The 23,406-nt window shown below is 42.9% G+C and overlaps 1 protein-coding gene across 3 annotated transcripts in view; it reads right to left on the reverse strand.

Annotated features, from left to right (window-relative positions):
- Positions 1-23,406, reverse strand: part of PTPRB (protein tyrosine phosphatase receptor type B) — a 61,834-nt gene that overhangs the window by 35,048 nt on the left and 3,380 nt on the right. For 2 of the 3 annotated variants that reach the window (XM_075718926.1, XM_075718919.1), the window contains exons 3-7: positions 16,455-16,693; positions 10,607-10,883; positions 2,649-2,927; positions 2,039-2,296; positions 264-527 (exon numbers count right to left, since the gene is read on the reverse strand). In XM_075718926.1, the coding sequence (XP_075575041.1) occupies positions 264-527; positions 2,039-2,296; positions 2,649-2,927; positions 10,607-10,883; positions 16,455-16,693 (1,317 nt within the window). Of the gene's footprint in view, positions 1-263; positions 528-2,038; positions 2,297-2,648; positions 2,928-10,606; positions 10,884-11,095; positions 11,150-16,454; positions 16,694-23,406 lie in introns of those variants that run through there. The other variant, XM_075718932.1, reaches the window with a different exon arrangement.

Genomic DNA, 23,406 nt, shown 5'->3' on the forward strand with positions numbered 1-23,406 from the left:
CAGTTTTGTAACAGACTCACCCAACTACAAGGTCCAAAATGCATTATTGTTTCCTGCTCCCAGGCTATGCTGGAGCTGCTTTTGGCTGCCAGATTAACTGTTGCCAGAGAATCAGGAAGGGGTACTCCCGGAACAATATTGTGCTCTTTATCTTATTTTGCCTGGAATCCAAATCATTTTGTCTCCTACAATGATTTTCTACAAGGCCAACGTAGGCAGAAATAGCATTGGTTACAATGTTCTTAGTGAAGCAGAAGACTTACATGTCCTGCCAGTTGCCATCCGATCAGTAAACAGTTCACCGCTGATTGTGCGGGCAGTAACCTGATAAAGACGTCCTGGAGTTAGCTTGTCAAAGTGAGTCTCTGTGACCGGTGGCTGTACAGTTTTGACTTCTTTAACTGATCCAAGATGAGACAGAGTGATATTATAGAAATTGAGGTTTCCTGTAGGTCTTCTCCACTTAACTTTTAAAGCATCTAAGCTGTCATCGTTAGTCACCGTCAAATCTAAGACTTCAGCTGGGGCTAAAAAAAGAAAATAATAAAGAGAATAAAATACTTCCACCACAGAACATGTAAGACCTGCTGCCTCCAAACTGAGATAGTTAAGTTTTGCTTTTGCAGAGTTATATGAGATGGAAGTATGAATGATTGCTCCTGAACAGTGAAAGGGCAAAGTCTGGTCACAGTGAAACTGAACCCAGACCTGTTTTAAGATATTCTACTGGTGACAGTGACACCTCTTATGATGCCCACTCTTGTTTCATGGAATAGAAAATCTGTTAGCCTTGTCTGCACTCACACTAGTCATTTTGACTATAAAATGGACCAGGCACATGCCCCTAAGAAAAGAGATGCCCATGTACATTTTCATAGAGTAAACACTACAGCATCATTGGACCTATGCCAGATTTACACCAGTGTAGAAGGGATTGGAATCAAACTCCTTTATTGAAATGCTCCACCAAAAGAAAAGCATAGCCACCTCCAATATCTTAATTTCTCAGGCTTGGGGCACACTAGGTACTGAAATGGAGGACCATGCTGCAAGCTAGATGGAGTGCTTTTATGTACTAAGAAAACCTGTGAGATTTAAAGTTTTTGCACCTCACAACAGGAAGGAATAAAAAATTCTGAAGAAATAAAATGAAACAAGAATATAATCCCCAGAACAGCCAGTGCTAGGTGACAACAGCACTCATCTGTGTGCCCTAGACATCACAATAATGTTTCTCAGAAATCAAGGAAAGCAAAGGCATGACCCTGTTTTCGCTTACATGAGTGTTTTAACCATTGGATGTCATCTTATCTTTCTCTCTATGATCACAGAACTCTATCCTGAAAAACCTTCCTGAAAAATCCTTCATTTCTAAAACTCTGCTTCAGTGAATCAATACTTCTCTGTGGAAAAAAAAAAAAAAAACAAACCACTAAATTTTAAAGTTCTTAACCTGCTCTACATTTTTTTTCACTTCCTTTTCAGAAGCGCAGCTATTTTGCAATCCAGAGAAAAAACATGACAGAAAATATTTTTTTGTAAAACTCACAAGCTCTACATCTCCCATTCAGCTAAGTAAGAATCATGGAGTTAAACTGTCTTCAGTACTGTGAAATAACCAGACTACATACTGCCACTATTCACTGAAGAAGTTCACACAAGAGTCAGATGAACCTCTTTCACAGATATGAGGTGATACTAGGGCACTTGGGATCAGATTGTTAACACCTAACTTTACATGTTTAATGGAGCTGCCTAAATCAAGCAGTGCAGCTAAGTTAGCTGCAGACACCCTACAAGCTAATTTAGCTGCTAATTTTGCTGCAGTGCCAACTTAGGGAGCTAAATAAGCTTGCAGTGTCTCTAACTCCCTCTATAGCTTTTGGAGAGAAACACCTGCCAAGGGTAATTGAGCCACTGAAGTCTGGCAATATACACTTGGAACACGAATCATTTCTTATTCTGAAATATGTCCTGTAATATTATTAGATTATGGCCTTAGCATCTTGTTCTGTTGTGACAAATTCTGAAATCATACCCGTCCTGACTGTTTGAAAACTGCTGCTCTCCAATCCTGCAGACTGGGTTATGATAGAGAGGTTATACAGGCGGCCCGCTGTAAGTCCTGAAAAAGTGTAGGAGGTCAGAGGATCTTCTTGCTGAATCTCATGAACTGGGACATGATTATCCAGTAACACCAGCCTGTAACGATCCACGTGCCCAGAGCCAGGAGACCATGAAGCATGGATAGTGTCTGTCTTGACACTGACCTGAATATTTTTCACAGGGGATGGCACTGTTGGAATGAAAAACAGATGCTTAAGGCCTAATGGTTATCTCCACAATTTCAGCAATTTTGAACAGATTTACTTTTGAAATATGTTGAGTTTCTTTAGGCTTAGTGAAAACCCAACCCCAAATTTACATCCAAATTACACCATAACAACATGCCCTCACTCTTAGCAAACAACTCTTTGTTAGTCAGAGATTCATGGTTTGTTTATTTCTATTTATAATCAATAGATACTTACATATATATCTCTCTTGCCAGGTAGAAGAATTATATATATTTGTTAATTTCAAAATGCAGAACTGCAAAATACTGTAAGCGGTTTTATTTAAATGAACTACAGTAAAAGAAATCCTACCAGTAGATCCATTTATGTGAAGTCCCGAGGTACTCTTATTTCCAGCAACTGCACTGAGGACAATGCTGTATTTATGCCCAGGGATGAGACTGGAAAAAGTATTTTCTGGTTTTGAAATTCTTCCTGATATGTTGACTTCTTGTATCTTTTTATTATTGTGATCAAATAATACTAGGTTATAAAAGTCCACCTTTCCTGAGGAAGGATCCCACTGAACCTGCAAGCTTGTGAGTGTAGTTTTTTCCTTATTAATTTCAAAACGAGTTGGTGGTAAGGGATCTGTAGTTAAAAAAAACCCAGAAAACATAAACTAGTATTTCTTGCATTGGGATTGTCTGAAGTTTTACACAGCAATACAAAAAAAACCCCTTCCAGAACTCTCCCTTTATCATCATCATGCTGTCAATGCTTTTCAAAAAGTCTTTTCCTTTCCATTTATAAACATCGTATCACTGAAACCTGTCTACAAGAGTCTCGCAGAATTCAGAAATGTTACTTGTGTATATGTGTACAAACTCACACACACACACACGTACGTAGAAAAACACTTCCAGTTGTGGATGTATATAACAAGCTTGGAAATCTGCTGATAGTAAAACTGTAACAACTTTAATAAGAAACCGCAAACATGTAAACCCAGCAAATTACACTCAATGCCTCAGTGTAATGTAGCTTTATAGATACAATGGTACCGGTGGCTTTCATTTCCTAGCACTCACTCTAAACACTTTATCACTAATGAGCATGAGAATTCATACAATTTTAAGGGCAACAATTCTTTGTTTGTAGTATTAACTTCAACCACTTCAAACAGATTCCGATAGAATACACTTCTGCTCTGCTGTAGTATTGTTCATATAAATTTAAAAAACGCCAAACAGTACATTGGATAAACTTTTAGGAACTATATTCAATTGGGACTATTTCTCTGAGAAACTCTCGGCATTAAGTTGTTCGTTAAGGAGCTCTTAAGTAAAATCACCTGTAAACTACAATACACTCTAAAGGAATGGCAAACATTGACCAAAACAAAAGACTCCAGTTGTTTATATTCTTCAGGTGTATTTCATCACTCACAAGACTTCATGCAAATCAAAATGGTGATGTACGAAGGTATTGACATTTATGTCTCCCAATAAGGTTAAGCAATTGCGTATTAACAAGGTATCGTAAAACAACCCAAAGCAGCAAATTCAAGCATTCACACATTGGGGAGTTAAAGAATAAAGGTTTCCCAACAATTTAACAACTAAGTTTGGCTTTCACATGAACACACTTTGTGCTACTCTTGCCTAGCATCAGACAGGGAGTGTATGGTGCATCTAAGCTGAGAATTGAGGTCTCCATATGAATAGTGCCTTAAACACAGAAGAATAAAACCCTTTCTCCAATGCAGTCATTGCTGCCTGGTTCCCTGAACAAGGCAGATGAAAGAGTGTGAGATCACATAATTAAAAACTGCACTGTAAATGCTGAAAGGACAAAGTTGAACCTACCCCCACCCTACAAATACAGTGGTAGAAGTATCATGGGGCTTAAGCTGTTTTTTCTTCAAAGCCTGGATGGTGCAGAGGGTTTAATTGCTTCTTACAAAGCTCTGCTGAGAACATACTGGTGCCAGGTTTTGGTGGTATGCTCTGTCAGTCAAGTGTATGAGGAATTTCAAGGGACTATCTCCCTCCTTGGAGACATTCAAAAGCTGTCTGGACATGGTCCTGGGCAACTGGCTCTAGGTGGCTCTGCTTGAGCAGGGGGTTTGGACCAGATGACTTCCAGAGGTCCTTTCCAACCTCAACCATTCTGTAATTCTGTGACTCTCTGAAAAATACTGTGTCCCTTTGAACCCAGGTCTCTGTTTAAATTCAGATTCTTGCTTTGGACCACAGAGACTCTAGTGCTCTTCAGAAAAAGAGATGAAAATTAAATCAACAAAATCAATATAACTATCTTCTTTTCTTGACCTCTTTCTTAAAGGCCAAACTAACTCTGCTTCAATCTGAAAAAAAAGAAAAAAATTAAAACTCAAGTCAAAGACCAAGCACATCAAACTTCAGGCCAAATAGTTAAAACTTCACCCAGTTACAGCAACTGAAACAGGAGGTTTTAATGAAAAGTGTCAGGAAATCTTAACAATAGGCTTGACTACCAGCTCCACCTATAATATATACTAAGCCACTAAAGAGTATTATGTTGGCAAAAGTGAATAGTGGGGATATAATCTTGTTCCTTGAAGGCAATTGTTCTAATCAGAAAGGTCAAACTTTGGAAGTCAGAAATAAATTCCAGCACTATATACGGTCAGATGCACAGCCAGCTGAAAAAGTTTTAATTTGACTGATATCAAGAGAACAGTCATGATAACTGTCAAGAAGTTTAACTCTCCGACAAAGTTAGGATAAGGTTGACTGCTTGCTACTCCTGCAGAAGTAACCAATGCTGTAATCTGCATTATTTGCCAAATTCTACAAAAGAAGACATCTCCTACATTTTTAGAAGCGCTTATACTGTCCTGGGTGATCTGTCTTCTAAGGTGCATTAGCAAAGAAAAGAGTTGCGTGCCTAGAAGGTGAAGTTCAGAAATTCAGACTTTATCTAATCTATCTGGTCCAGAAAACAAAACACTCAGTGCTTTGTACATCCGCTAGAACAAAGGAACAATGAGATTGGGAAGTGCCTGGGCTGAAAGGGCCCTGGATGGAAACAAACACTTAAAAAGCCATTTACATTGTTATACAAGTATCTGCTGGCAACGATACAACACTGATATATCACAGAAATAAAATATTTTCACAAAGATATTTTTATACCATTTGATACTATAGGAATTAATGTCTCCTGGTCTACAAAGGAACCTTCCAGAAGACTTAATGTTGTTTGACTTATATTGCACCTCCATTTTCACTTTTTGGGAAGAGGATATGCTTTGCGTGCACAGCTGCTACACATACATTTTATAGAAACGGTAGACATGGTTATGTCCAATCCAAATGCCATGACTCCCAAATACAGCCTGTAAGCACAGAAACGCCCTGCCTTATGCAGGAAAGCAAAAAAAAAAAATTGAGAGATACGAGCCCGGGACTGAGTAATGGGGAATTCCTGCCAGTCTCAGACATCTTCCTACCAAATTACCCATTTTTTTTCCTAGTTTTTCCTATTCATAAAATAGTAACCTACTTCACAAGGACTTTTCTGAAGATTAAATAAAGAGGGTTGATTTAATTGTCCTTATTAAGTACAAATATCCATTTCTTTGGGATGATAGGCAATGTAGAAAATCTTTAAAACATGGTTATTTATTTTCTTCTTGTACTCTGCCTTTTGAGACAATGATCATAACCATTACGTGATTATGGATGATAGGATTATACAGCCTGTAGTCAGAGCCATGTCACAGTAGTTGTTCCTACAGATGGCTAATAAATCAGATTTGTCCCAAATAATTTGAAATTTACAGGAGTGAACACATGGCCAAGCCATGCTTATGGCATTTACAGAGTGACATATTACAATGGAAAAATACTCTACTAGTCTGTGTCTTAGAAGGCAGATTTTTTCCTCTTTTCATTCAAATATTTAGCAATTTTTCTGACAAAAATTTAGTTACCTGTTAGTTTTCTCAGTACAGGTGGCTTGGACTGGGCAGTAACATAATATATCACTGCAATATTTTTGCAGAAAACAATGTTGGAAATGGCATTTATAAGCCTATTTTAAAACATACATTTGAAAGCAGGGGAATTGCCAAGTTGTTTTTCATGGCTATCAAGACCAGTATTTCAAATCTGAATTTCAGTTCAGAATTGAAAATCATAAATTTAACTGTAATTTAGGATCTGTTCATATACTATTGTTTTTAACTAGCATTTTAATTAAAGACCTAGTCATTCACTGAAAACACACTACTGAAAAACACGGTTATGCTCATGCACAGACATTTAGAGAACTGAGAACTTAAAAAGTATTTTATCTGAAATCGAGAAAGATACAACCCTACCATCTTTTGTCACAGAGTAGCTCTCAGTCACAGAAATCGTTTTCCTGAGAACAATAAAGAAGATTACATGAAAGGACCGACAGGTGCATGCGTTCTCCCAACTTTACAATGTCAAGCATGCTGACTAGCTGTATGGTTTTATGTGCTGTTTTATGTATATATATTCAAAAAACATAACAAATGGGAAATAGTAATGTGAAATAAATATACAGACTTGTGCCTACTAACATCTGTAATCTCAGGTTTGCAGTGGAAAATTTATCTGTAGCTCAGAGCTGATAAATGGTACTATCAGCTTTTTCTTCATTTCCTATTCTACCAAAATAGCACAACTGCCAACACTGTATGTGTGTTTGCACGCCTGTGTATACCTGGCTTATATAGTGCATATGTGATTGCATTTTCCATCATTTTGGAAGACCTATTTTCGTTCTGCTCCAGAGGATTAAATACCCAGGACTAAATGCCATTTTAAATTGATAACCCATAGATCAAAATTTCTTGAGTGAAGAGACTCCATTTTAGTGCACTAGTGCAGATTACTGTACCAGTATTCCATACATTATTAGATTTCAGATCTATGCACCCACAAGTGAAATAGAAACTGCTTCTCTACTCAAAGATTCACAAAGGGTCTGGTGTTACTTGAGAGTTTATGCAGTCTTGGTGAGCTGCGCACTTGCTCTACTGGAATATCAAACTTGCAAACCACCTAGACTTAACTCATTGTCGTAACTATGATTTTAATGTGAAATTAAATACTCAAAAGGCCAAACTGAGTTAGGGATTTTGTCCTCTCCAAGCCTTTGCATTATGACTGCAACTACAGTATGCATTATTCATTGCTTTCACCTTAAGTCCTTAGTCAGAACAGATCACACTCAAAATTTAACAAAATATTTTGGATTTTATGGGCTTAGCTACTCCAGCGCTTTGTATAAGAAACATGATGAAAATTGAACTCATAACAGTAACAAGGACATAAAAATTTTAACAGGATTGAATGTGAGCAAAAAGTTAAAGTTTCTGAACCAGGTATATAAACGAATCTGCAACTTCCTCTGTGTACATTTATTGTATCATGACAATACAGATGTTCAAAACCTCATTCTGCGGAAGTAAACACATGAGATGGGATTTCTCTCACTTAACTTCAACCACCTAAACGTCAGGTGCCTGATTTAACCTAGGCTCCTTTTATAGTCAGTGGAGAAAGCTGAGCACCTCCAAAGGACAGCTTAGCCCATCTTTCTTAGACAAAGAGCTCAGGAAGGGAACCTCACTGAGTACCAAGGTCAGACATTATATTTTTAGATGGCCCATGATAGCTCAGTTCTGCTACCATTCAAATCAGTGGGAATTTTGTTTACAACATGGCTGAAAATATTGCTCATACTTCCATATTCACAGGATAGTTTCCAGGAACACATGCCTACGAACATTCAGGCTCAGTAGATGGCAAAACAAACCTACTGACATCGAGTTACAAAGGAACAGGTGAAAAAGAGCTTCCAGAAAACTGGTTTAAAATGCTGCCCCTTGTGGAAACGTACAGAGGAATAATCCTCCCTCATTCTGCATTGAAATGCATAGTACAGACAATAAAACGTGGGTTGTTGACAGGCTAACAAACCCTATATATTCTTTAGAAAAAAAAAATTGACAAATTTTGGAGCTAATTGTGTATTTTGAACACCATCAAGCAGTACAACTGATGCAAGGGAAGCAAAGAAACACAGAGCAATCTGAGTAGCTGTCTTTTCAGGAAACCTCCACAGTTCCTCTGGTCTTATTTCAGGCTTTTGACTGATCTCTGCTATCCAAAATCCAAACATAAACCTCACTCCAACTATGGTCCACTAATTTGCAGTATTTCAACTTAAACTTTAATCAATCTTTTCACTCTGATGTCAGTAACATAAGATGACTATAATCAGCAGTTGCTCCCAATCACTTTTATCTTACAGTCTTGCAAAATCTATTTACTGATAAAAAAAGTAATAAATGACATGTACAAGCTACTGTCTAAATGATTATACATTAATCAAAATGTGGTATAAAGTGGTATCTTTTTCTCTACTTCTGCCCAAGTGTTCAATAATAGATCTCTACTATCCAGTAACGATGGAGATTTATACCCCTCACTCTGATAAGGGTTGATTTTTTCTTTCAATTTTCAAATTACAAGTCATCAATATTAATACCTGTTGGTGTGATGCATGACATGGATTTAAATCACTGTCTGCATAGAAACCATTATTCATTCTTACCCAGTGACAAGACTTGTGCTTAAATGTATAGCTATCACACCAGCAGACTTGTCACTACACTTTTTTTAACTTGAGTTACCAAAGCAAATTAACAGAGGGTATTGTCCTGGTTTCGTCTGGACTAGAGTTAATTTTCTTCCTAGTAGCAGGCATAGTGCTGTCTTTTGGATTTAGTAGGAGAAGAATGTTGATAACACACTGATGTTTTTAGTTGTTGCTAAGTACTGCTTATGCTAGTCAAGGACTTTTCAGCTTCCCATGCTCTGCCAGGTACACAAGAAACTGGGATGGGGCACAGCCAGAATAGTTGATCCAAACTGACCAAAGGGCTATTCCATACATATGACGTCACGGTCAGTATAGAAACTGGGGGGGGGGTTGGCCAGGGAGCAGCGATCGCTGCTCAGGAACTGTCTGGGTATTGGTCGGCGGGTGGTGAGCAATTGCATTGTGCATCACTTGCTTTGTATATTATTATTGCTATTATCATTATTATATTGTTATTATTATCATTACTATTTTACTTTATTTCAACTATTAAACTGTTCTTATCTCAACCCAGGAGTGTTTCTCACTCTTACTCCTCCGATTCTCTCCCCCATCCCATCGGGGTAGGGGGAGTGAGTGAGTGGCTGCGTGGTGCTTAATTGCTGGCTGGGGCTAAACCACGACAGGTATTTAGTGCATTTGTACGGTTAACACAGGGAAAAGGGTCTGACAGTAAATGACGTCTCTGAACCGGTAATTGTTAAGTATTTGGCTGCTGTAATCTTCAATAATAATACTGCCAAGTACCTCTCCGAAAATAACACTTTAGGAGCAAATCAGGGAGGCATTGAATGATGGACCTCATTTAAGACATCTCTGTTTTGAGTCTTGTGTTACCACCATTAAGAGGTCGGACAATACTATATTTCATCATCTTTAAAAAAACAGTAATACAGGTAGAAAGAGTCCAGTTCTGTCACTGCAGCTGGTGGCTCCATGTAGTTCATTGCTTCACAGCCCAGTCATTCACATGCACGCACAGACACGCACGCAGAAGGGAGGCTTTCCTTGGCAGTGCTCTGGCAGGCTGCTGGAACATTTTTACAGCCAGCCATGGATGTGACACTGTATGTGCTCTGCACACAACTGTACACCGTAACACCTCAGTGGTGGTATTCAAGGAAAACATAAAAGCGAGAAGTTTCAGCCTTACTTTCTGACTTTTAGACTCTGGTTAGAGAGAATAAAAGTATAGAAATGGGCTGAAACAGTAAGTTATCCTTGAACGGGATCTACCTGCCATGAAATAGACTGTTATTTTAAACACAGTGAATAAGCTGTCACCTGAGGAACTACAAAGCCAATAGGTTTGCACGAGCACAACAGATGTTACGGGCTACTCCTTCTTAAAGCATTCTGCTGGACGGCAGCTTAAGGGAGCGGCAGAAGCGTACCCCCAGCACTGACCTAGTCTCCTCACAGCACCTTCTCCTTTCAAGCCTGCCGGGTTAACTTTCGGCAGAGGTTCTTTCTGACAGCGGGGTAAAGAGAACTCAAGCGCAGGACGTTCGGCAAACGCTGTAGGTTTAATGCAGCTGTAAACGCATCGCCCTCCTCCTCTCTTACAGCCGGCCGAAGCAAGGCGACGGGAAGGAAAAGCCCGGCGTCCCTCCCCGAGCACCTGCCGCGCCCTCCGCCCGTACCTGTCCGCACGGAGATGTTGACCGCCTCCCCGCCGGCGGGCGGCTCGATGCGCAGGTGGTACCAGGTGCCGGCCTCCAGGCCCCGCAGGGTGCAGCCGTAGGAGCCGTCGCCCTCGGGGGCGGGCTGGCAGCCGGCCGCCTCCCCGTCCTCGGAGCGCCCGCTCAGGCTGAAGTTGCAGGCGCGGCCCGCGGCGCCCCAGCGCAGCCGGACGCTCTGCCCGGCGACGAGCCGCTCCGTCAGGTTGGCGCTGCATCCCGCCGCCTCCCCCGACGCGGCCTGCGGAGAGCGGGGAAAGCTCTGAGAGACCCGCCGGGCTCCGCCAGCCGCCGCTGCACCGCCCCCCCCCCCCCCCTCCCCGGGCTCATACCCCGACGCGCCCCAACCCCGCTGCGTGCTGTGCCGGTGCGGGGCAAACCCCCCTGTGCCCCCCCCGGGCTCGGCTGGGACCTGCGGCGGGCGAGCCCGCACCGCCACCCCCCGCCGCTCACCTTGGTCAGGGCCAGCGCCGTCCACAGGGCGAATCCCGCTCCATAGCTCAGCATCGCCGATAGTTTTTAACCCCGAAAACCCTCGCGGGGAGGGGAAGAGGGGCAGGGAGGCGGCGGGGGTGGGTGCGGGGTGGGGGGGGGGGGGGGGGGGTACGAAGAAGCCAAGTGGCCGCGGCGGGCCCCGGGGGCCCCCCGCTCCCCGCCGGGCTCCGAGCCCTCCGCCGGGCCGCCCGCTTGCTGCATACGCTCGGGGCTGCCCCGGCCGCCTCGCCGCCTCCCTGCCACCGGGGTGGGGTGGGTGGGGGGGCTGCCCGCCCGCCCGCGGCTGAGGAGGGGCGGAGGAGGCGGGGGAGGCGGCCGCCGCTTCCCACGCTGCCATTCTGACCCGGGCTGACTCTGCCGGAGCCCTTCCCGCCGACTTCCGCAATCAAGAGGCGATTTCCTCGCGTCTCGCTGCGGGGGGCGAAGCGCGGCGACCCGGGACCTGCCGCCCGCCGCCGCCACCGCGCCCCGGGCGCGGTGGCGGCGGCGGGCGGCAGGTCCCGGGGTGCCACCCCTCGCTGCTTGTGGGTCCCACCTTCCTCCCGGCTCCTCTCCCAGCCTACCTCCCTTCCTTCCTCGCCGCTTCCTCCCCTATGTCGGCTCTGCCCCGGGGCTTCTCCTGGCCCATGGGGCCCCTCGGCCCCTCAGGCGGTGCCGGTGGTGGTGGGCAGCAGCGCTCCCGCCTCACAACGCCTACCGTGCCTCGCCTCATGGCTGCCTCTCCTGGCGTCTGCCTCGCCTCATGGCCGCCTCGCCTCGCGTCCGCCTCGCCTCACGCCTGCCTCACCTCATGGCCGCCTTGCCTCACGCCTGCCTCGCCTCATGGCCACCTCACCTCATGGCCGCCTTGCCTCACGCCTGCCTCGCCTCATGGCCGCCTCGCCTCGCGTCTGCCTCGCCTCACGCCCGCCTCGCCTCACGGCCGCCTCACTTCATGGCCGCCTCGCCTCACGTCTGCCTCTCCTCATGCCCGCCTTGCCTCGCGTCTGCCTCGCCTCATGGCTGCCTCATCTCACGGCCGCCTCGCCTCATGGCCACCTTGCCTCGCGTGCCGCCTTCTCCTCACGCCTGCCACCCCTCGCACCCGCCCCATCTCCCGGCCCACCCTCCTCTTGGCCTCAGCCGTCGCTAAACCGCCATTCCAGCTCCCGTGTCCCAAACACTGATGTTTTTAGGGGCTAGCTGTGGACCGCCAAGGCCTCCATCCTCTCCCCAGCCCTGCGGCACTGCGACCGGAGCCATTGCGGCAAGGAGACTCCCAGCAGAGCCCGCCGCCGAGCTGCTGCCCGCAGCCCCGTGCGCCGGCGGCAAAGTAGCTCGTCTGCCAGCGGCCAAGTTATCTCAGTTTTTTGTTTTGTTCCGCATTGACTTGTGTCCTTGAAACAATTCCTTCCCACATCCCTTGAATAACTCCCAAGCTAAATTTACACACACCACGGAAAGCAAGAAAGTCTCCCTGTTCTCAGACTGCACCAAGTGAGATGTGCACAACTTCGAATCACTTGCAGCTATGGCACCGCTCTCCATTTCTGTCATGTGTGCCCATTTCCTTCTTGTTTAGGTTTCAGCCTCTTAAAACTCATGTATATGTGTATGTGGGGTGGGGTGAGGGAGAAGAAATGTAGCCAGAAGTGTTCTGGACCTTCAGATACTCAATCTGACAATAACCTAGCAGCAATGGGGTAAGTTTGAGATGGCATAAAGGGGGAGGAATTTGGCATTTGCTTTCTTCACATGGGAATGGGACTTTTCTGCATCTTTCTGTACTGTATGATGCATGTGGGATTTTAACTTTTAAAAGCAGCACCTCAAGCAAATTCAACACCGTCTCTGTTGCACTTTTGCCCCATTTTAGGGAGAAAAAGGTGCTAGGGTTTACAAACATTAGTCTGCCTTTTAGGGGAGCTGCTGCTGCAGGATTTTTGTGGGCACGAATGTGTCAAACAAGATACAAATATCTGAAAAACCTTAGCTTTCATCCAGAAATTCTTGTTCAGAAACTGAAGGTCTGAGCGTTCTTGGGTGATGCCTGCACCTGTGGAAAGCTTCATCTGTCCCAGTGGAGCTCCATGCCTGGTCCTCGGGACACGGCATTGAAAGTGTTGGGCTTCACTCTCTAAAGGCTTGGGATGATTAATAATGTCATGACTATCACCTTAAGTGATAATATAAGTATGCATTGATTGTTACGCCATTCTCAAGTCCATTGCAGAACCAGATCTCCCTTGGAAGAGATGTTTTACATACTTCAGACAAAAGGAGGGACTGTGCCCCAAAGAGCTGGTACATCTATAAACAAACCACTGATGGAAAACACAAGGGGTGTGTGTAAGACCTAAACTGGGAGCAAAATGATATCAGTGTCTTGTAATCAGTTCATGGTGTGAGATTTCTTACAGCATAAATTCATCTTTAGATGATTGTGCTTTTGGGACCTAATGGCATAAACCACACCAATATTTTTCCAGCACAGGAGAAGAGCAAATCTGAAGGTTTATCAGGATGTTTGGATTACTTCAAACCCCTCTCTGAAAATGAGAATATTTGGCTGCCTTTTCTTGGAAAGTGAAGCTCACGTCGTAGGGATTTTTGAAAACGTCCATAATCTGAATTTGCAGGGAAGATGTAATTGAGATATGTAGGTGTAAATTAGTTAAGTCAATGTAATACGGGAAAGTAAAAAAAATCAGTGCAAACTTACAAATGTCAGGAAAGAAATGGAAACTATCACAAGTGAAATTTAAAGACCTTGGAAATGTCTGTCTGTCTCTCCAAGCTAATGTAAGATAACATGCGGAGAAAAGGGATGTTGCTGCCTCTCAGTATTGCCCGTAATTTAGAAGTTCTTACTTCATTACTCTTATTCTTGCTATTGTAAAATCTTTAAAACTACTCTGCTATATTAGTAGGAAAATACTGGTTTATTAAGGGTTTTGAGACTTCCTTCTGTACGTTATCCAGCACAAAGCTGCTGTAAGGGTAAGGTCTACCACAGATGTCTATGGCAGCACTGGAATAAAACAGGAGGGGTCCACAATTCACTGGTGGCAATATATTTATATAGAATAGACAAGATAATATGAGTAATTATTTCCAGACTGAATAAATTGAATAAACGGGCTTTTAGCAAATCAGCAGTCACACAGCCTTTAACACTTACTGATCTGTGTGGCAAGCCAAGAAACTAATTTAAAAAAAAAAAAAAAGAACTGGAAGTGAGTTTTGGGAGTGGCCGGACATGTCTCTAATAGCAGGCTCCAAAGTCCCTTTCAGACACTTTCCCAAGGTTTCCTGACTTCTTTTTTTTTTTAACGCCAACCTCTCTCTCTCTGCGTCTCTCTAATCAAGAGGAAATGGACTTTGCATAGCTTTTGTCATGGCTTGAAAGTGCAAGCTGCAGTTTTACTTGAAATCCAAGGCTGCTGTAAACCAAACACTTTGTCACCATTGTCCCCCCCAAAATGGGTATGCTCACAGCCAAATAACATCAAGGCTTTACTTGTACAAACAAGAGGACCTAGCCTGGGCAAATGCAGTTCATAGAAGGTATTGTCTTCCTAACAACAATACTCAGCTCTTACTTAGTCTATGTGTTTTCAAAGTATCATGTTAAATCCGATTAATCCTTTAATGTCCCTGCTAGTTTGACAAAAATGTTTTTAACTCCACTCGAAAGACAGGAAAACAGAGAGATGGAGGCGAAAGATTTTAAGTTTGTGTGTCTAAATTGGTGTTATCTAGATTCAAACATCCAGACCCAGCTGGAGGCTCTAAGGGACAGATATTCATGATTTTTTTTTTTTTTGATGGATATGCTTAGATTGCTTATCATCAGGGTTCGCATTTGAAAGCTTTGACCTAAGCAACTTAGTGCAAATCATGTGAATCAGGAGGTGAGCTGGGGTATGAATACAGGAGGGGGTAGCTTCAGTTCAGACGGTGCTGTTTCTCTAGCACCGGTGGGATTATTTAGTAGGAGTGCTAGAGGCAGTTTGGGTAATACCAGATTATATAGGACATTTCCATTTGGAGGAGACCAGTATTCTGTGCAGGAGGTATGCATATGGACAGAGGGCATAGGGAAATAAGCTCAGCCTGCCTGCACCAAGGCAGAATAATCATATTTTGAAAGAACCGTCTCCATCAGCTATGGAACGGGGTGCCATGCATCCATCATCAGCTCAGTCCCTTCCCCTCATCAGCACTAGAATAACAGTGTCAGGGTCCATAAACCTTCGAGTTGGTTATTTGGGTCAAAATAGTCCTGCGTGACACTACTTCTCCTTTCCATACCAGATTGTACAGATTGTGCTGTCCACCGGCCTCCCATAGACAAAACTCATTTCTTAGTCTTATCCACAGTAACATTGACACCCGAAGTAGTAACTGAAACGGTATGTTTGCCTGCCCCAATACACTGAGTGCGCTGTGGTCTCCTGGAGAAGAAACCACAGGGAATTTAGGGATTTTCAGTTCTAAACCACTGTGTTGATAGCAATACAGTGACCAATAATGTCCTGCGTGCTTTAGCTCTAACTGCCTGTGCACATTTTGCCAACGGTGACTCCAGATTTGCTCTCAGATTACTTAACTGTGCCTTGCAGAAAAGGAAGACTGGAAACTGATGTGGAGGTGCCCACATCTAGCCTGCCGCTAGCTCCTTCTGTGGATGGGGCTGGCACCCCTGTTCCCCTCCTCTGCCTGGGCTGTTTGTGGTTGGACAGAGCAGAGATCAAGCAGCGGCTGTGTGTCCCCACTCTGCCTGTCGGTCAGTAGAGAAGCTGACCAGGGTCAAGGCCAGGGTTCCTTGTAAGGCAAGTTAAAGCATTCAGACTTTACTTGCTTTGATCTGTAAACCATGTATGTAATTCTAGGACTCAATTATCCTAAATAAGGTCATAAAACATACTGTGATTCTTAGAGCGTAATTAGAGCTAGACCCTCATGTCGTGCAACAAACCAGTGGCAAAGCCTAAGTCACCAAGAGCAGATACCCAGGCTCCTGTGGCTCCTGCCACATCTGTGAGCTTTCCATTGCTCCTCACGTATCCTGAGCATTTCCCTTGAGCTTAGAGATTTTCACAATGCCTTGCGCACACCAGAATTGTGCTGTACAGAAGAAGCAGATTTTTTCTGCAGCTGTGCTTCTAGTAAAGGACACTATCAGCATGAACAAAGCATCCCATCAAAATTAAGAACAAAGCTTAGTCCCATAGCTGGGTTTTTTAGTCCACAAAACATCCACCTGTAATAGCTATCAGGCTCCACAGAGTGGAGCAGGCTTAATAAAAATCAATCAATAATTCTTCTGCCTTACCTCTTCTGTAGTGCTAGTGTATTGAGGAGTAGTTGTTGGAATCCAGGCTTTCTCTGTTACTGCAGATTTCAAGTCAAAGTAGAGGTTTTCAATGAGATTTTTACTGACGTGTTCAGTCACGTTTCTGATGAGCATCTCTGTGCTACTCTTCAGCCGATTTTGAGGCCTAGAGGTAACAGCGTTTAAAGGGGGGGATGTAGTTCTAGTACTTGATACAGAAGTGTTTACATTGTGGAGATCTAAGACAAATAAAGGAAAGTAATTAAAATCAGCTCTACATGTTTATAAACAATTCTTTAAATGCCAATAAGTCAGGCTTATACGATTTCTAAGTACTTTAAGTGCACCTGGCAGTTCTATATTTTTTTGTTTTCAGTGCAAACGTGTATTTTGCAGCAATACCAAAGTCTGTGCAAAACAAAAGCAGACAAAAAATTAATCTCCCTGAACATTCATACCACTCATTTTAAATACAGTCCATCAATGATTCTGAAGAGTTGTACTTTGTCCTTAACAGCACAATGTTTTCACTCGTAGCTTTTTCACTTGCTTGAGTCTATCAAACAGCACACAGTTTCAGCTTTATGTGGTCAGCCCCCCTGTAAGTCCATGGGACAGATCCTCATTTGCCTTTTGCTGGTGTAATTTCAAAATATGGCTTTGTTCAAGATAATTTTTCAAGATAATTTGTTCAAGAGAATTTTTTTGTTCAAGATATTTGTTCAAGATAAGTTCCTTGTGCCCACATGGGACATTCCTCTTTCATTTTTAAATCAGTCCCATGCAGAGACCATGCTAACCCCTGACTGCTCTCTCCCCAAGGTTCAGTTAACAATCGTATCAGTTAACTGAAGTGTCTGCATATATAATGGTGGATTTGCTTTTTTAGTCACGTATACTTCAGAGAACGCCAAAGTTGCAATTAGAGCGCAGGAAAGATTTTACTACACATTTTTCCTCCACATTTTCATGGCTCTTCCTCCCCATTGGTATGTATTTAATATCCTTTCTTTGTGGCTGTGAGGGCAGGGTTCAAGCTGTGGTGGCCTCTACATCTGGTAGCATCACATTTCAGCTAAGCGATTGGAATTACTCACTGGCCCCTTCTCCTCACAAAAAGCTGCCCTGCCATTGCTGGAGCACAGCTAGTGTGCGTTGGCTCAATGCCCAAGACACTTTGTCTGTCCTTGAACTGGGGTCTCCAGCATGACAGAACTTTGTTTTGCTGCTGAGCCACTGGGCTGGTTGCCATTTATAACAATTTTAGCTCACAAACCCTCTAAAAAAAAATGTAATGACTGGGTTAAATTGTAGCAGAAGCTTCCAAATGTAATTACTTGGTGTGCAATTATGATGTCTTAGGCCAATGTGTGATTACCTCTTACCCAAAGGATCAGTGGGTGAGCTTCCATGAAGTCAACACGATGGATTTTTTTGTATAAGTGTAAATATATATGTTAACATGTTTATATAAAGAAACCTGTAGTACTCTCATCTGCATCCAGAAAAAAAGTGAGGTTGGAAGCCCTTGTAAGAGACGCTTTCATGCAAGTGTTTCCTGTGCTTGACAGCACAGTGCATTCACCTGGTATGGGGTTTTGGATCGTCTTGAAAAGGACTGATTTGCTGGAATGGGTTGATACTCAGATTAAACATTTCCCCTCTTTTTATCTGACTGTGCTTCTCTGGGAATAAAAATCTCCAAGCCTCCATTTAGTTACAAGAAATGATTATCAAATATTTTTCCAAATCATGGCACTGAAAACTATACTACAGATCTAATTCTGCTCGCTCTCATACACATGCAAACGATTTCATCGAACCCTCAGGTCTGGTCCAACACTCCATGATCATCCCCATGCTGCTGCATTTGCAGAATCCTCTGCCGAGTGCCTGTGGTGCAGAGCCTGCTGTGGTCCTATGTCACATATCTTTACAGCCCCCACCAAAAGGACAGGGAAGAGTCTGGCAGGGGCAACCCTGGGCTCAAGCTGTTGTCAGCTGCTGAAATAAACCCATTAGCTGACACAAGTCCAGACTTAGTCTAAATTTCATGTCAGTCATTTTTCCTGGGGATCTCCTATTAGTCGGGGGTCTCTGAAAGTCTGCAGTAGGCAACTAGAAATGCTAGCCCCCAGGACTTGGAAAGAATTAGGCCTGCCAGCTCTGTGCCTCTCAGATATCTCCAAGTTCAGCAGGAGAAAGTGATAGAAAGACGGCTAAAAAAAAAAGTACATCTGAGTGGTCAGCAGCTGCTTAGAAAAAAAGGCCACTCAATTGAGTTCCTAAATATAGATTTACACACCCACCTTAAAAACACATTAAAAAAAAAAATCTTGGCTTTATTTACAGACAAATAGCAGCGATTCCAACAGGAAGATGTTTGCGCTCCAGTGCAATTGTGCTTTAGGAAGGCTGCTGCTCCATAAAAGGGAAGCTGGTGCTGCCAGCAGTCAGGGGATAACCGGCATTCCTGGCACAGGAGCTGAGGGGAGAGCTCGATCCTCCTCGAAGCCAAACGCTTGGTCCTCAGAAATGTTCCACCAGCCCAAGGAGGTACCATGAACAAACACTTGGTCACTGCACAACCCAAATCCTCTTATTAAGCTCAGGGCTACCCTGGGTTTCCAGATAAAGGATCTTTCCCAGCACAGACTGACAAGAGTCTGTTACCTGTAACCTATGGATGGAAATGGCTTCTGCATAGCACTATGCCATACTGGAACTTCAGATATATGTACGAGCACTTTCCACGTATTCTACATTGGACTGACTAATAGGGTTCATATCTGCCCTCTCTTCAAGAAAATCAGGATCCCGGTTTATATTCTCTTGCTAAGGAAAGCCACTATGGTCCTAAGGACCCTGGTAGCCCTTCTTCAATATCAGGCACTTATAAAAGAATACTGCATATTCTAAGACCCAAGCAAACAGATTTCTACACATCTTGAGTTCCAAAATTTTAAACCAGAAAAAACTCACCTCCTGTCTGGACATCAGTAAAGTACACAGAAATCTCAACAGTGGGATTTTTCAGAAGTGTTTAGCATTGTTCTAGCAGTCTCTTTGGAAATCAGTCATAAAACTGTTCATGGGAACAGAACTGCAGCACTGACACTGACGTTGATCACTAGTAGCTGAATGATATACAGTGTGCGAACATACCATTGTAATCATCAGTAGCACACCCAGGAGAGATTATGACATTCTGACTAAGCGCGTATTTCATCCATGGGGTGTACTGCAGACTGCATCCATCTGCACAGCAGCAGGCCGCTTACAGGAAAAGGAAATCCATACGTTTTGCATGTATGATGAGCAAGAGTGCTGATTAGTTGTCAAGTACTGAGAACCCTACAGTGGTGCCTTCAGACTCAGACGAGACGGCATGGTGCAGCTTTCTGAAATAGCTTGCATCGTACCAATCTGCCTACCCTATTAAAGCACAATTTCCAAAAACTAAGGCTGAACTGCTAGTGAAACATAAATGAATCAGATATCTATTTTATAAGAAAAAATTGAAAGACTGCATCTAACTCGCTGACAGCAAGACTTGAAACTAGAAGGGGTTGTTTCAAGATCTCTGTATGTGCAGGACAAAATGAATTATCTTTTTAGCTGTCTAACTACTTGTAAATAGACTGCAAAAATAAAGACTCTAAAAAACATACTTCAGATTTCTGTTGTATGTAGGAGTGTGACAGAAGAACAAAATCCGCTAAATGTCCTTTCTTTCCCATTCAATGTAGACCTTTCTACCTGAAAAATTTTTACCTTCTTTATCTGAAATGTTGTAGAAGTTAGTGATGTTTGTATCTCATTTCAGAGAGGTCAAATGTCTCCAAACTCCAGTCTAATCCTGAGCTGCTTTTTTACTTGCTTATTTCTGAAATGCTGAAGTAGCCACTTAAAGGCTCTTTCAGCACCAGTGGTAGCAGAACGTCCCAGATAACTATGGCGATAATACCGTAGCTCTGTCAGCCCTATTTCTGCACTCCGGATAGCCCCAGCTCACCCTGAAGTGGTGGATTTTTGGTCACTGAAAGGTATCTATCTAGACTCCATTGAGTCCATGGATTACATCTCTATTGAAGAGAGCTCAGAAAGGTAGCTACTATGTAGACACCTAGGACTTGGTTCAGTTGCCTAAACGTAGTTGTCTAGTGCAATCTGAACTGCCCTGGGGCATCTGAGACATCTGCTCAGGGCTCTCGTAGCACCTATGGGAGACCTATGTCTTTCTGGGTAGGCAGTCAGAGGTCTGGTGGGATATCCTGGAGCATCTCAAATGGCAAAAAGCAGCTATATTGAGACAACTGAAATAAGCCCTTCCTTCAGACACCTACATGAAACCCACTGCAGCTCCTACACAGAAATCCATACAAAATAAAGGGAGAGAATGTAATAATGAAAATTACCAGTATAGATGTCTGGAATTGGCATCTTTGTTAGCACCTGCAGCAGATGAATTAGTAAAGCAGGATTTGCAATCCTCCTGGTTGCTCTGGGAAGCGGTTCATATTGTTCCATTTTTTCCCTATAAAAGTATCTGAGCTGATTTTGTTCTATACTCTCCGCACTGTGGCTCACTGAGACTTTGAAAATTTACAAAAACCAAAGACCTAGGCTACGCTGCAGATATTTTCATGTCTTTTTACAGAATGTAAAACCTCATTTGTCTTTGAGCTTCTCTCAGTATGCTGTTGGATTGTGTACAAGGTCTTGTAATTATGTCCAAGGATCTGACATTGATGCCTTTCTTTTTCCAGGTGGAGCTGAGCGAAAGTTGTCAGCCATGTATTGCTTTCACCAAAGAAAGAAAACTCAAGTCATCTTTGGTATTTCATGGGTTCAGCTAGATGCTAGCAAACTCTTTTACTTACAAGATCCTATAAAAACAATTCAGGGAGACAAAAATGTGTCTGAGTGAATGTTTTTAGGAAAAAAGTTTTGGGCCAACTTGAAGGTGGAATGAAAATACTGATTCTCACTGTTCTAATTTATCCTGGAGAAATCCATAAATGTTACACACACAAAAATCCAAACTGTTGTGAAGCTATGGATGGATTGTTGCAGTCATTCTAAACACTAACGGTGCGGAAAAATTAACATGATTGCAAAAATGCGTAAGAGTTGCTGCCTCATCCTGCAGTTGCTACTGCTGCTCCAGTGGTTCAGAGCATGCTCTGAGCGTTCACTGCTCTGGTCTCTTCTACCCTCCACTGAAGTGTCAGCGGTAGGATGTGAACTCAGTAAGCTCAGGTTCTGATATGAAGCAGGCAAACTGAAAATGGGATAAGGGAAAGAGAGAAGCCCAAGTGAAAGTGAAGATACAGGGACAGAAACTGGGGTAGAAAAGGAGGAAGGGCTGTGGAAGTAACACTTCGAATGTCAGATGGCACATCAGGCTTTGGCTCATACATGGTATCTGATATTTTGTCTATTTTAGACTGCAAACAAAGCAAGAGATTAAAAAGATGTTGTATTTGTTATTTGAATTCCTTGTCCAACTTGTTTTATAACTTTGTAGATCCCACTATGGTTCTTAAGTACTTGGCACATAACAGTAAGTAATAAAACCATTCTCCTCCATAAAATCAGCTACTCTTTTGAATGAGGCTTTGTCTTCCTATCCACAGTTCTAGGGTTTTGGAGCTACAATTCCTTCAGGAGATGTCCCTACCATGTATGATATGGTAGAAGACAAATGCAATGCAGAGCATCATATTACAAAACAGTTCACATCACCTCCTGCATCCAGACTGCTCTACAGGCTGTGTGACAGTCTGTAGGTCTCAAGGAATAACTGCAGCGTACAGCTTGGACTTGTGTCTCCCTATTTGAAGTAATTCTCTACATAGTGAATAATTTTTGGTCTGCAGTGGTTTTGAGGTTTGTTGGTAATATTCAAGGTGCCACATAGCATTGTCTCTGCTCTCTAATTGGATATTTTCTTGAAACTAACCTACCCAGAACAAAAGAAGCTTCTAAGAATTGCTTACACAACTGAGAAGTGACATCAGCGTTAGTGTATCAGCATTAACGGTGCTCTGGGTGCTTTCCAGACATACAAGACGAGACGGGGTTTGTTCTATAATTGTTATTTGCATGTAACAATTTTTGCTCTTTTCAGTCATGCTGCCTTCTACCCCTTCACCTTCCCCATGTTTTCCTCCTCTCTGTTTCCATTCCCGTCCCTTCTCCTGGATCCTGGGCTTAGAGAAGCTCTGACCCCAACAGCCAGCTAGTGAAAAGAAGGCCTTAGCACTATAGAGATTATTCCTCCCTGTGCCCAGAATCACCTCATGAACTTGATGAGAACTGAAGTCTCACCATCTCAAGGGAGACTGATACCACGTGGCCTTCTTCATGTTAGCTGTTTCAGCCAGAGGCCAGATTCAATCGTGGGTTTGTGTGAGAAGGACTGTCTGCTGTTAGATTTAAAGTGATCTCTGACTGGTCAGGATTGTAGCAAAAAATGTATATCCAAACATATCTCAGATGGCTGATTTGAGGCTCAGAAAAATCATGCTTGGCATTTGAGTTATAAATAATAAAAGGTACTTGCAGTTGTTGGGTTTGGAGCTTGTACTATATCTGGCCTGTTAAGATGTTTGGGATGCAATTCAGTGAGTTACTCCTTTTGCCAAAATGTAACTATTTTTATGAGTACAATGAAAACAAAGGGTAAATTATATCAAAATATGGTGTTAATCAGGAGTAGAAAAACTATGGCCATTTCAGCTCCAAAGACTTTGCTCAGTTTTTACTATCTTACCTAAATATAGACTGAATATGTTATTTTAGGCTGATCCACTGCTGCTTTCACTGGAAGTAGACAGATGTTCTTGGAACACTAATTTTATGCATTCAACATTGAAAATTTTGACATGCATATGGATGTCAAGACCAGCACTGTGGACATTAGATTTTGTTCTTGTAGTTATTATTA

This window comes from Pelecanus crispus, chromosome 1 (genome assembly GCF_030463565.1).
Source record: "Pelecanus crispus isolate bPelCri1 chromosome 1, bPelCri1.pri, whole genome shotgun sequence".
NCBI classification, from domain to species: Eukaryota; Metazoa; Chordata; class Aves; order Pelecaniformes; family Pelecanidae; genus Pelecanus; species Pelecanus crispus.